The 15443-nt window shown below is 31.6% G+C and overlaps 1 protein-coding gene across 1 annotated transcript; it reads right to left on the bottom strand.

Annotated features, from left to right (window-relative positions):
* Positions 1 to 8413: 8413 nt before the first annotated feature.
* Positions 8414 to 12592, bottom strand: LOC110019278 (transcription factor LAF1-like). Its single transcript, XM_020716898.1, has 4 exons — positions 12451 to 12592; positions 11484 to 11651; positions 10052 to 10181; positions 8414 to 8981 (listed from the first exon to the last, which is right to left on the bottom strand). Exons 1-4 carry the CDS (start codon positions 12590 to 12592, stop codon positions 8414 to 8416), a joined length of 1008 nt encoding a protein of 335 aa, XP_020572557.1.
* Positions 12593 to 15443: the final 2851 nt, after the last annotated feature.

The following is a 15443-nucleotide window of genomic DNA, read 5'->3' as shown; positions in this document are numbered from 1 at the left end:
TCAATTAAAATTATTAATTAAAAAAATAGAATAAAAATATATTAAATTATATTGGAATTATGTTTTAATATAAACAATAAAATTTAAATCTCATCCCAATTTTTAACATCCTGCAAATTAAAGTTGTCAAAATGACTATTTATTCGTGAACAGCTTGAGTTAAGGCACTTTTGAGAGTCAAACACAAATACTTATCTTTTTACTTTGTACGAAATATAAATGAGCTGAAAATGAATGGTTATATGTTTTAACGAATTGAACAGGAGATGAGCCTAAACTCTGTCTTGTTCTGCTCGTTTACACTTCTACTCATAGAATTAAGTGAATCCAGTAAACTCAAATTTAGTAAATTTTGAGAAGATTAAAAAACTGGAAACTATTTTTTTCCTCATACAATTTTAGTTAAATATTGCTAAATTTCTGCCAAAAATAAGATCCCAGTAGAGGTCTGAATCCAATTAAAGAACACGAATATGGATTTCACATGAAGAACACGAATAACAACTAAAACTTAAATTCAAAGAAAAAAAAAAGGAACAGAACACGATTTCTAACTACAAGAGCTTACAACTGCATATATTCTACAACCTCTTCTTCTTCAACAAAACAATCAAACCCACACCAACACACACATAGAATCAGAAAGAGGGAAAGCGAGAGAGAGACGGTTGTGATTGAAAGAGGAAGAACCTTCTAGGGTTTCTTAAGCAGATACGAAACCGAAGATCGTATCATGACTCCCCTTCTCGCCCCCAGATGAGATCCCAACCTTCCCCTCCTCGATTCCGCGCATGAAAAGCTTCCAACTCTCCCTTCCCCTGTTCTCCTCATTCGTCCGCCGGAAGCTCCGGTCGCCGGCGGCGATTTCGCGGACGGATTTCTCCCTCCGTCGCCTCACGACGTATTCCTCGGGAATCTGCACGTCCATCGGCGAAATTGATAGAGAGCCCTAACACAGTCGAGGAATACAGTGAGGTGTGGAGCTTATAAATCAATTGGATTTAGTTGATGCAATTATGATAGCTTTTATTTTTATTTTTTGAATTTTGCATAAATGGCATAGACTTTTTATGTATTTAAAGTGTCATAAATGTGAAAAATCCACCGATGCCGTGATACCTCATGCATCTACACATAATAATTTTCCATAAATGTGAATGTTCATGACATCTAGGTGTCATAAATCTATGCATGTGAATCTCCCTTAAGAGAAATGTAAGTACATTACACATAACTCTTATGTATTTACATATCCCACACACAAACTTTCGTATTTACATGTCTAGTACATTGGTGTTTTAAAATTTAGTAAAAATTAAATGAATTATAACAATGCTATTTATTTTGTGATATTTAAGATTTAAATATTATGTGAGTAAATTTGAAAATAAAAAAAATATTGATTTGTGTGGTATGTATGTAAATGCGCCTTAGAAATATTGTGAGTTTGATACTTTTGATGCCACATACATGTAAATATGAATGTCTTATGATCTGTTTGAGGCAACTTATTTTGGTACGGTGGCGTTTTAAAAACGCAGCTGACCTGTTTGGGTAAACGACATTTTTGACGGCTTATGCTTTTTTAAAACGCTGAAAAACAATATTTTCACACCGCACCACTTTAGGTGCGGTGACAGTTTTTTGGCTATGGTCCGACTTTTTCAAAAAAAATTAAAATTTGTAGTAGCCATCTCACCTAGCTTATCGGCAAATTATTTTTAATCAGCTTATCAACAGATTATTTAATAAGCTGCAGCTGCCCCAAACAGACCCTAAAGTGTTAGAGTAAATACATATAAATTATGTGGTATTTATGTAAATGTCTCTTTTTTATCGTATATATTTATTAGCTCTAATTAATTTTACATCTTATATAATATTTAAATTATACTTGAAAATAACTTTTTTTTATTTATCATATTAAGACATCTTCATAAAAATTTAACTCAAGGTTGTGAAAATCGAGCAAGCCATTGAACTGATAGAAGAAGAAGTTCAAGGTTCAATCGGATGAACTTATAAATTTTAAAAAAACAATAATCATAAGATTTGCATCATGCATTTTACTTCTTAAAAATTAAAAGTGATATATTTTATGGGATGGATAATTTTTGTGGTATAAATGTAAAATAAAGAAAAGTATGTGTTAGATATGTGATTTGAGTGGCATAAATGTAAACAATAGAGTTTAGGTGTTAGATCTGTAAAATACATGAAATTTGACTCAATTATTGTTGGTTCTATGTGGAAGGGGTTTTTATGGCAACAGGAACCAACCCGATGACAGCTTTTCGGTCGAACCGGTCCTGTCCGATTTTTGAAACCATGATTTAACTTAAAAAAATCTCAAAATTTGCAAATTAATTTTAAGTTTAGAATAATATATGTATAATTAATCTATATTAATCTCCAAACATATTTAATAATTTAAAAAATTATTTTAATCAAAATTATTCCAGCAAAGCATCTTATTAGAGTCTGATGGAGACTGGTGAAGATTTTGGTGTTTGGACAGCTGTAAAGAAAATAGACACAAAATAAAATTTTGAGATATTTGAATGCCTAACTCACATTTCTTATGTATTTATATATCTAACACCCTATGTTTCTTATATTATATATTTAACACCTAAATTTAGATACTTACATTTATAAAATTTGATGGTATAAATGTATCCATGAAAAAAATATTTTAATTTAAAAAGTTAATAGTTATGATATTTTTATATAAAATTAAAGATTTAACTGTTATATATATATAAATATGAAAATTTAGGCATTTGATGTGTAAATGCATATAAGATGTGAGCTATGTCTGCAAACTGGAAATATTTGTGTACATAAGACGAGCGCAGCGCTGCGTATATCAGAGGTTACTTAGATAGTACACGGGGGTTACATCCGCGTTATAACCTCTATAACCTCCCTGTAACTTACCTGCACCTACCGGAACTACAGAAACACGAAACTTATTTGTAGGTTACAGATAGGTTATAAGTAGGTTACATGGAGTTTACAAGAATGTTACAAGGGGGTATAACATGAATATAATCCTATTATACCCTCTGAATAATCTCCCGACATACACAGTTTTGCATACGTTTTACGTACGCAAATATTTTCCTTACAAACCACTAGGAAACAATTTATGTACAAAATTCTTTTAGGATTTTTATATATATATATAAATTATGAATTATAGAGCTCATTATTCTATAAATTGACCATTTTCAACTATTGATTTTAATTTAAGTTTAGGTGTACACTTGGCTATGATTTACTGATTTTATTTTATAATGAAATTTTTTTTATTTTTTTCTCGTGGAGGAGATGAGAGAACCCGTCAAGTGTCAATATAGTGGTCATAAACACTATTAAATAAATAAGTGGCTCACATAATTAAAATATAAAAAAATAAAAAAATCTACCCTTCGGTTTATTTGTTTATTTTTATGTCACCCTCCTTCAAATATAAAATTTCCATTCATTCCACAATTCATCTTTATTTATATATTGTAGCATTTTACCTATCCAAATACATGGCATATTTTACATCTTAGTCATATTGTTGAATCTGAAAATATTTGGAAAACACACTCAAGATATAGGACGTTTTATTATGAAGTGGTTAAAGAGAGAGGGGGAACTGTAGAAACTGTGAAAGAGTAGAGTCTTTATTCATGACATGGACCCTCTATTTATAGGAATATGTCACAAAAGACAATATTCAAAGAGTTGCATGAAGTAGAAATGGAGGCCGCCATTAAGATTGCCGCCGCTTTTAATGCTCTAATGACAATCATTATGAATGATCATACAACTTGAAGCCCTTCACTCGATCGCTGAAGCCAATGGAGATCATCTTCTTTGCTCGTAGTTCCAGTTTATCATTCTACATGTAATAATAAGTTGGATACCCAAACGCTCTCATGTGCTCATAAATCCCGTATCTTTTAAATTAAGAAAAGGAGCAATCAGTTAAATTAAATAATAAATTACGAAAAGAATATATTAAATTAAATAAAAAATTATGAGAAAATTTACGTAAAAAAACTGCTTATAATAATTTTGATGACTATCGTGCAAAATAATATATATATATATATATATATAGCATGATATGGCTCCCTAATTCCTTGCATATATTTGGATTAATTATTATTTAAGTTGTTAATTTAATTTTTTTTAATACTTTTTGAAGAAATTTTAAATAATCCGCAAACAGAAAAAAGGCTTATCACCTGAGAAGACCGCAGTTGATACAGGTACGTATATTTTTTTATTTGTAATAAAGTAAAAGTTATTATTATTATTATTATTATTTTAATTCAAATACCTTTTCCAATAAATTTTTAAAATGTAAATTTTTGTTATTTATTTCTTAACTCCCTTTTTTTTTTGTTTGTTTGCAGAATTTACACTTGCTCGTCTGGAAACACAGAATAGAGCAGTTTTAGGGTCCGTTTGGGGTCGGCAGTGCAGCACCGCACCGTAATTTTGTCTGTTTAGGTAAACTTTGTTTTGATAGTTTTTCAAAAAATAGTTGTTGAAATCTGTGTTTCCCCACCACTGTTAGGTAGGTGCGGTGTCAGCTTTCTAGCAGCAGACTACTTATAAAAAAAAAAAATTATAATAATCACCGTAATTTTTTGAAAATTAGATTATTATTCAGTAGTTTAAGAGCTATAGAAAAATTAGATTATTATTCAGTAGTTTAAGAGCTATAGATTGAAAGAGCCCAAAAGCCGAGCTTGAAAACAAGTAAGATTTTTAATGCTTCAATTCAACTAAACCTTTATTATATTTATTGTAAATTTGAATTTAACTTTATTTTATTTTTTAATAAGTGCGAGATGATAAAATATATATTATAAACAAAATGATTGGATGTGTTGGATAAGTATGAATTTAAGTTTTCAAGATTATCTACTAATAAACACAAATTCCTCGTTTTGTTTGACGAAGGTTTACATATATACCACTCAATTACTAAGCATTTACGTATCTAATATTTACATCAATTTTTACATATATGCCATCTTTTATATGCATAAAAATGTGAATTTTATCTTCTAAAAATCAAAATAATAATGTATTTGATGTGATATAAAAGATTTCACCGTTAGAAACGTAGAAAATCAAGTTTAGATGTTAAATATGCAAAAACATAAGAACTAGATGGTATGTATGTAAATGCGCCAATTTCATTCCATCGTCGCCAAATGTGATGTTTTCTGCTGCAATTTTGTTTCATTGTTTCTATACTTTTGACCATAGTTGATCTAAGGATTGTTTACTCTCTCTCTCTCTCTCTCTCTCTCTCTCTCTCTCTGCTAAAAAAAAGAGGGCATTTACATCACGTGGTGGAATCTGTTTCGATTTTTATGTATTTGCAAATCTAACACTTAAATTTGTATCTTTTACATTTATGCCATTTCATATCTCGTAAAGAAAGAGAGAGACTAGTTTTCAAAGAGAACTCCGCTCGGACCTTTTTTTTCTAAAGAGAGAAGGAATATAAAATTTCATGCGTTATAAGGCTATGCATGTCAGCATTGTCTTGATGAAAATATCAACGTAGAGATGAACAAATGTATCAAGATGTAATGATGGTTTTTTCTAGTGACTCGTTTGTCCCGGACAAGTCTGACTACTATGACGGGTGAACTTAGCTCGAATACTTCGGAAGCCGTGCTCAACAAGACCATTTTGATAGGTGGGCTTAGCTCGATATGCTAATATGAGACTCGGATCAATAAATTCTGATAACGTACCATTTCACTTGTAAAAGCTAAAACAATATGAAAGAATTGGATGACATAAATTAAAAAAAAAAAGAGAGTAAAATTTAGATGTTAGATATATAAATATATAAGAGAGGGGTGGTTTGTACGCAAATGCATGGTGCATGGCTCGCCTAAGAAATATACGTATCTAAAGGTCAATTTCATTTTATTTATTTTAATTTCCTTAATTATTATTATTTTTAATTTCTGGGAACAAAATTTTGTGTGGCTTGTTTGCGGCTTCATTACATTTCCATATTTGTTAGGAATACATATATGCCCCTCAATTCTTATATATTTACATATAGAAAGCTTCAACTGATTTTATATGAAGTGTAGTTTTTTCATGCATTTTTTTATTTTATTTTATAAAGTATTTAGCCTCTATATAACAACGGATATAGATTTAAGACAAAACATAAGAATATTAGTTAGTATTGTCTGTTGTGATTCTTAATTTCTCTTTTATAGTTGATAGTTCATCCTACATGTTAAGTTGAGGGAAAAAATTTGCGTACGATAGACGTACGCAGCGCTGCATGTGTTATTAGGGTTATACTGAGGGTACATGGGGGTTACATCCACGGTATAACCCCTTGTAAACCCCCTCCAACCTGTTGTTCTCTAAGGTGAAAGCAGCCTCTTCGTCAACTTATCATTTTTCTTGAAGTGCAGAGTATTAGAATAGTGAAAGAATATCAAGCAAAATTAAATAAGAAAATAAATACATCAAAGGTTGTAATCACAAGACAATGTTTTATATGATTTAAAGATATTAAGCCACTAACAAGATTTTATAAAAGTTGTTGACGATATTTCGCCGCTATGGCCTATGTGACTATCACTGACTTATGTGGCTCACACCTCACGAAGCTCCCAAATTTGGTCAGTGGCCTATGATTATTATTACAGGTCCAAAGTATAGCCTCTATGACCTATTATAAGAACGTTATTGTGACTCATCATTATGGCTTGTATGACCAACTATAAGCTACGCGGCTCTTAGCTCATGTAGCTCCCAACTTCGATCTGGCCAACAAACATTATTGTATCTCCCAACTTTGGTCTCTGTGGCATATGACTGTTATTCTAGCTCACAATTTCAGCCTCTATGGCATACAAATATTATTACAACTCTAAACCTGGTCTTTGTGAACTATGAATATTATTGTAATTCACCACTAAAACTTATGTAACAAACTACAACCTACATGACATACGTCTCATGCAGCTCCCAACGCAGGTATGGGTGACTTACGAACATTAGTGCAACTCCCTGCTATTATTGTCTGTGTGACCAACATCTGTTATTACAACCCTCCGCTATTAGCTCTGTGGCTATCTGAAGCTATTACTGCTCTCCAATACGGCCTTTTTGACTCAATAATACCCCTGAAGCTACTAACAATGGACAACTCCTACTACGATTTTCAACCATGGAATCCAAGGCAAGTTGAGGCTTTTACGACCACCAATAACTACATTTTTTTGTAAGCCAATCGTGGCTATTAAAGCTGGACCGCTATTGTATTTTTGCATTTTCATTTTCTTTATTTTAAGAGATAGTGAAATTATGTACTCACAATTACACAGTGAATTACTTCAACTTGGTCGGGCCCCGCGATATTTTCTCTCTCTAGGGTTTTCCACATAAAAAATGCAGCGTCTCCCCTGTTACTTTTCTTTTATTTGTCTGTATACTAGATTCTAGTGCAACGTTAAGGCACCAATTTATTACTCTACCGACACGAATTTTCTAGCACGCGAATATTTAACTAAGTTTTGGAAGAAGACTGCATTAAAGATTTTCTTTCATAGGTACAACGATAAAGATAAGAACAACAATTTTTCCATGTCAAAGGCTGATAAGAAACATAGCTTCCTGCCACTTCTGCATTTTCATTTTCTTTATCTTAAGAGAGAGTGAAACTATGTACTCACAATTACACAGTGAATTAATTCGACTTGATCGGGCCCCGCGATATTTTCTCTCTCTAGGGTTTTCCACATAAAAAATGCAGCGTCTCCCCTGTTACTTTTCTTTTATTTGTCTGTATACTAGATTCTAGTGCAACGTTAAGGCACCAATTTATACTCTACCGACGGGAATTTTCTAGCACGCGAATATTCAACTAAGTTTTGGAAGAAGACTGCATTAAAAATTTTCTTTCATAGGTACAAAGATAAAGATAAGAACAACAATTTTTCTATGTCAAAGGCTGATAAGAAACATAGCTTCCTGCCATAAAAAGGAGAACTACTCGTAGATTGCAGTAAGTTTTTCCTCTTCCTGTATCTACTATACTAAGAAAGCTTCTATTTCTCAATAGAAAGCTTAAAAATCTTCTTTCTCTTCCTCTTCATTTTTTTTTTTAAATTTTGGGGACAATTTAAAATATTGAAGTTATTTCCTTATATCATGCTTTTATATTTAAATAAGTTAGTAAAAGCTTTTATATCTAAATAAAAAATTCAATAATTTTTTTGAAGTATTCCATCAACTATAAATTTGTTTCTACAACTTCAATAACAAATGCTTTGTCATTTCACATGCCCAAATTTAATCAAATACAATCGAAAGTAAGAACATCAGTAAGAGACTTAACAACAACTTCCACTGATCATCAAAACATCAAATCATGATTCAATTCAAACCCTCCAAAACTCCCCCCAAACGACGAAAGATCAAAAGACTGATCGTCTCCCACCAGATCCATAGTCTCAAAACACGAAACATAGCTCCCATCCTCACCAAATTCTTGATGATCACTCATAGCCCTTAAATCTCCATTGTTAATTGTTTCTCTACTGTCAAAGCTACATGAATCCCATGTCAATCCATTAACTCCATCCGAGCTTTCTAACCCGAGTTGCCCATTTGAATTCTCTCCCAATATCCAATCTGCAAACATGACCTTTGGCCACAAATTCCTTTGTTTTTCTTGAGAGTGGATCGCATGGCTTTGTGATGATGATTCCAAGGGCTCGAATGAGTCAAAGAATGAAATCTTTTTGAGATTTCCTTCTCTATTCTTATGGTTTTCAGATGATGAGTCTGCTGCAGAGTTCTCTGTAAGCTTGGCAGAATCTGATTCTTTTGATAGTTTCACTCTTTTCTTGAGATAAGTGTTCCAGTAGTTCTTAACTTCATTATCAGTTCTTCCGGGGAGATGCATTGCTATTTGTGACCACCTGAGAAAATTATTTGTTAGTTATAATGTTGCATAAAATTATATATATATATATATATATTCTTTCTTTTTGTGCTTGAATTCTAGTGAAGATGTAATAGACAACATTTACTCGCACCAAGTTATCTTTTACACAAATAGGAGAACATACATAAATTTGTCTTCTATTTTTTTATTTTTGGAGCAATTACATACAGACCACATGAAACTTGCTATTTACAAATCAACCACTCCCTCTCATTCAATTTTCAAATTCTCACTCACATATCAAATACTCAATAGTTTGATCGTGGCACGCGTAAATAAATCAAATTCTCAATAGTTTGATCGTGTAAATTACTTGGGTGTTTAATTTGTAAATATCAATACTTTGGGTGGTTTGCATGTAATTATCTCTTTATTTTTTCATATATTTACCAAAGTTGTGAAAATCAGACCGGGCATTGAACCTGAATAAAGTAAAAATTCAAGGTTCAACTGTTCAATCACGGTTGAACCAAATAGCATCATAAATATTTAAATTATTTAAATATAATTTAAATAATTTAAATATTTGAATACTGCTACATTAATATCATACTAAAATAAATTGAAATATTTGAATAAATCGGTTCTTTAAAAATCAGACTGGTTCGCCGTTTCTCCAGTTCAACCCCGGTCATGACCGGTTCAATTCTGTTTCTATGCAAAAACGGTTTTAAGCTTAGACCGAATTGGTTGAATGACCGGTTCACGATTGAACGGTTGATTCGGTCAATCCGGTATGATTTTTAAAACCATGATATTTACTAACAAATATACAATTAGTTTCTAACAATGTTACGAGCCATTATTCTGTGCGGGCAGGCTGTCCGCAAGTTGTGTCCGCTTTCCAATAAGAATTTAAAAAAATAATAATAAAAATTGGGGCCCACTGACATACACTTTTGATAGGGAGAGTATTTTGATTGGTTCACCACATGCATTTCTGCGTACGTACGTAATAACTTTTCATTATTATGACACAACATTTCAAAATGCGTTATTTAATTCTCGACCAAATAGAGATAAATAAGCTGAGGAACCACTCACTTGTTTCCTAGCATAGTGTGAAGCTTCATAGCCAACTCTTCTTCTTCTTGAGAGAACCTTCCCCGCTTTATTCCAGGCCTCAAGTAGTTAATCCACCTTAGCCTACAACTCTTTCCATTTCTTTCCAGGCCTACACAAAAAAATAAATAAATAAAATAAAATAATAAAATAATCAATAAATAAATGCAAATATTTCATTAACTATTATTTGGAGCACATTTTATAAATTTTCATTCTTCATTCATCCTTATTTAGTTATATTTTATGTTAATTTTATTTTACATATTTATTTATAAACTTAATTCCAAGTTATTTAAGGTCTATTTTTTCTTCTTAAACTCAATTACTTTTATCTACTCATTTTATTAGGATGAATGGACAGACAATCAAAATTAGAAGATAAATATTCAAAATTAATTAGACATTATTTAAATAGCAATAAAATCAACACCCTAAATGAAATTTAGATAAGTATTTATTTTTAATTTCTCTTTTTTATTTTTATAAATGTAGCATGATTTCTAATATTTATCTTCCAATCCTGTTTGGGACAGCTTATTTGGTGCGGTGGCGTTTTGAAAACGCATCTGGCCTGTTTGGGTAAATTGCGTTTTGACAGCTTATGCATTTTCAAAACACAGAAAATAACGTTTTTACACTGCACCTATCTAGGTACGGTGGGAGCTTATTGGCAATGGTCTAACTTTTCAAAAAAAAATAAAAATTTATAATAGTCACCGCTCCTAACTTATCAGCAGATTGTTCAATAAGCTACAGCTGCCCCAAACAGACCCTTAATCTCCTGCCTTCCTATATTAATATATACTAAAATTTATGAATATTTGCACACATTATATTTCCTTTTTAAATTTATGAATTTTCACTCTTATAAATGGATAATATATTTTAGAGAACTTGGTAAGGGAATATTTGGTGATGGTTGGGTCCCACCACTATCTTAGAGTAGATAGAGAAATGTTGAAAAAGAATCATCCAAATGATCAACATGAAAAAAAAACAAAAGTCAATGGCATGTGAAATCCTAAACTTGCATAATTCAAATTATTATTATTATTTATTACTAAAAAAATTTTACTATTTCTAATATATTGAAAGTGAAATACATTTATATTCATATACATAGATAACATATGTAAATACCTAAGAATTCCTAGGCATATGCAAATGTTCTTTAAATTTTAAGGTCATATTACCTAGGTATATATGCAAATGTTCTTTAAATTTTAAGGTCATATTAGTAAGACCATGATATGAAGCATCCTGATAAAAAATATAGAAGCAAATGGAAGCCAAGATGCACTCCAAAAACCAAATTAACAACTAAAACCTCATTTCAGAAGAATCAAATTCTGTCATTAGTATGCATTTTGTATAAAATTCTAACAAAAATCAATTTCTGAATGAAACTCACCAGCTTTAACAGGAACTTCAGTCCAGCATCCATGGCCATGCCTTACAATGTAGTTCTTCAGCCTCTCATCTTCTTCAGGAGACCACAATCCTTTCTTGCACTTCATCTTTGCCTTCTGATCAGTTCTCATCTCTAACCTTACAGAAAACTGAAAGTGTTCTGAAATTTCTGAAGAAAGGAGTTCAGATTTTAAAGGAGGATTGCATGTGTGTGTGCAGAAGTAAAATTAAATAAATATTCTGATTTAAGAATATCAAAGTTAATAGATATAATTATTTAAGTCACCTAACCATAATGAGAGTTTCTGTACTAATCACCAGTAATATAATGACATCTCCTATGTTTTCATTTTATGAATTCAACAAAACCAGAGAAGAATATGTGGCTTTTCCTGCAGCACAGTTGTCATTTTATTTTTGTATATATTTCTAGAAGCATAATTTTTTTTAAGGAAGATAAAATATGGAAGTCTTTGGAACCAGTTATATTCCGGTCATGCACCTACTGCTATATTTTAATATCAGAAGGCTTTATTAAATGGTTTAGAATGTCAAAGATAACCTTCATTTGTGCACTGCAAAGGAAATGTTTGCATCCAGCTAATCTCAGTACAAACTATTATTATTGTTATGATTGCTATTATTATTTTGTTGTTCATGGAAGGAAGGAACAAAAATGAATATCTCAGTTCAATTTTATAATGTAATATAAAAGGAAAACATGTTAAAAGAAGAGTGAGAAAGGGAGAAAGAGATCCCCTTTTATCATCTTTTTCATTCATCTATGCATGAGCTAGAAAATGATATAAAATAGTTAAATTAGTAGGGCATCCATGATTGTGTTGCTGACTTCTCTCTGACTCTTCTCTTGAATATGAGGCATTGTCGACTATTGTCCGATATTGTCGATGCGGCGGCCACCCCCAATGCTTGGGCGATGAGATTGAATCCTCAGGGTTGAGCCACACCTTTAATGAGAGATTGACTGGTGTCCTGGTTGGTCACGATGACTTTCACGAAAAGCTTCCTCCACAAAGATAGGTATAAATCATCCCTGTGAGGAAGATCCCGGTGAGGAAGATCCCTGTGAGGAGGATGGCGATAAGCCATCCAACTTCTTCGATTAAAAGCAGACTCAACTACTTTCACTAGTGGGCTCGTTTCAATCATTTTGAAAGGTGGGTTCGATTACGTGAGATAAAAATCAATTAAAATTGGTGCATATTTGTATTTGTGTATACCATAGCGCGCAATTCTTGTGTGTCTATATATATATATTAATGCTTTGTTGTGATAAAAAGGCGAATTTCACTTCTAAAAAATATTAATGATGTTTTTCATGCATGCTACATACTTTAGCATGATGACTGTAAATATGAAAGCTTAGCTGCTAAATATATATGTGAAAGCATAAAAATAGTGTGCTGCATGACGTATGTAAATGCCCCACAAACAAGCTTTCAGCAAGTCAAACATAAACTTATGAAGTTCTGTATATGTCAAGCTTAAATATCATGATTATATATTTTATTTACATTGTATGACGAATAAAATAAATAAAAATTATTGAAAGAGCTGTTCATGAACATGGAGCTGAGTAATCACCTCCCGAGTCAGCAGCAGTATTGCTTCTCTGAAGTTCAAGCTTGAGTTCAGCATATAATAAACATTTTGCTGAAAAACTGCTCGGCATTGCATAAAAAAAAATGTGAACTTGGTGACTTGTTTCTATCAACAGAACTAATCATTTGAAAAATCATAATAATATAATTGATTGGGACATTAAATATTTGAGATAAGGTACAGTAATCATTTATTTCGTGGGCACTGAAGCAAGGTCTTAAGGCTTATGAATGATGCTTCTGTAGCGGTGCATAAGATTCAATGAATAATTATTAACAGGATGCCAATCATGTAGCCTCGCAGGTCTTCTTCAATGGAGTGGGAATATTCTTTGGTTCATATTGTCACTTAAGAAGTGGTATTTGCATACATACCACATCCATTTCCTTTATATTTGCATATTCTAGCATCTAAACTAATTTGCTTTTACATAGGTGTGTTTGGGGCAGCTTGTACATTTCAGGATAAGCAGCCTATCTTGAAACGCGCCCCGCGGGGTTCGACCTGCGGCCTGCGTTTAATGTAAAACGGGTACCGCGTTTTTGGATAAACGGACAAAACGTGCAAATTCAGGATAAGCAGCCTAACTTGAAACGCGCCCCGCGGGGTACGACCTGCGGCCTGCGTTTAATGTAAAACGGGTACTGCGTTTTTGGATAAACGGACAAAACGTGCAAATTCAAACGGTACCGCGACATTTTTTAAAAACGCCCCCGCACTTATAAGCTGCCCCAAAAGGGTTCTAAAATTTTCATAGCCCCAAACGGGTTCTAAAATTTTCATATCACACCAAAAAAATATCTACTACCATTTTAACTTTTAAAAATTGAAGTACTTACGCATAGACATGAAGACATGTTGTAAAATTTGAAGTTTGGGAGTTGGATATGTAAATATAGAGGAATTGAGTGACATTTATGCAAATCTTCCTTAAAATTTTGATAAATTAGTTATAAGAATAAAACAAAGTTTGTAAGTAGTGTATATATTATTCCTTCTTACTTTCAATGCCAATTCCTGTCCCCCAAGATAAGTGAATAATTAAGATAAATTAAGGAATTAGATATCACCACATTATTAATCTGTTTAATATAATAACAAAATAATTGGAAGTTTCTCTATTTGGATCATCTTAAGTTTAATTCTTATTAATTATTGTGAATAGATTTCTTGTAAGTATGTGTTTATGTTTGTGCTAGAGACTATGATTAGTTGGATTTTTCATTAATATATATTTTTTATTTATATATTCTCCTATAAGTATACTTTAATTAGTTAGGTAGCTTAGAAATTTGACTTATATGCCTCATAGTATATGAAATTGGCCAAATATACTCAATGCTTGATTTCTTAGGGATATGCTTGAATTTTATATTTAGACTAACATGCCTTTAATATATAAAAATATAATCATAAGCCTCTAGTGTAAAAACATGCAAATTTTGGAACAATAGTGATGTTTAATTAACATTTCTCTTCCCAACACCTATTATAAGTGTTAAGTGCTAAAACAACTACATGGGACATGAGCAAAGAAATTCTATTGTCTTGTATTACAAACATTATTGTGATTGCACATTTTGATATATCAAAGTTATTGTTTATCATGCACTAAAATATTATGATTATATTATCTTATATTAAAATTAGAGGCAGTTGTGTAATAATTGTCGCAATTATGTTCAAACATATCAAATTGCAATCTATTGTGATATAATTGTTTTTATTGTGTTCTCTTATATCAAAGTTATATTATGTTGTAGTATAATTATTGTGATTGTATATTAGCATTGTATGGCTTGTCCCGTCAGAGTTTGCTTCAAGTAATTTTGGGGTAAGGTTTGGGCATAGCTCCAACATGGTTTAATGTTTGAATATTCATAAAACCTTGTTCAAATTTGATTTTATTTCGAATGTCTTGCTTAGAAATTTTGAAATTTCATAAACTAACATATCATCACAATACATGTATTGCATGAATTGTTAACATGAATATATTAAATAGAAGAGCTAATTCATTTATGAATAGTAAGCAATAGTATAGAAGTTATGGCAAACTCAAGCCCACCTTGTGTTACAATTAAGATTAAGCATTGCTTGGAGTCTAAATAAGCTAACTGCTTGCTCAATCAAATGAATAAAAAGCTTATTATCATTATTTTGGTTATATTAGACTGCATGTAGTTATTACCCCCTTTAACATTGGAAGACCTATATATATTATGCGGTGGTTAAAGAAGAAACTTCTAAACATCATAAAAAATATTTGAACTTAGTTTAAATATGATCAAAACTTGTTCCTACCATATTTGAATAATGCTTAAACATGATTCAAACC

Source organism: Phalaenopsis equestris, unplaced genomic scaffold (assembly GCF_001263595.1).
Source record: "Phalaenopsis equestris unplaced genomic scaffold, ASM126359v1 Scaffold000002, whole genome shotgun sequence".
In the NCBI taxonomy this organism is placed as follows: domain Eukaryota; kingdom Viridiplantae; phylum Streptophyta; class Magnoliopsida; order Asparagales; family Orchidaceae; genus Phalaenopsis; species Phalaenopsis equestris.
Note: the sequence above shows the minus strand (reverse complement) of the source record. Positions and strands in the feature narration are given on the sequence as shown.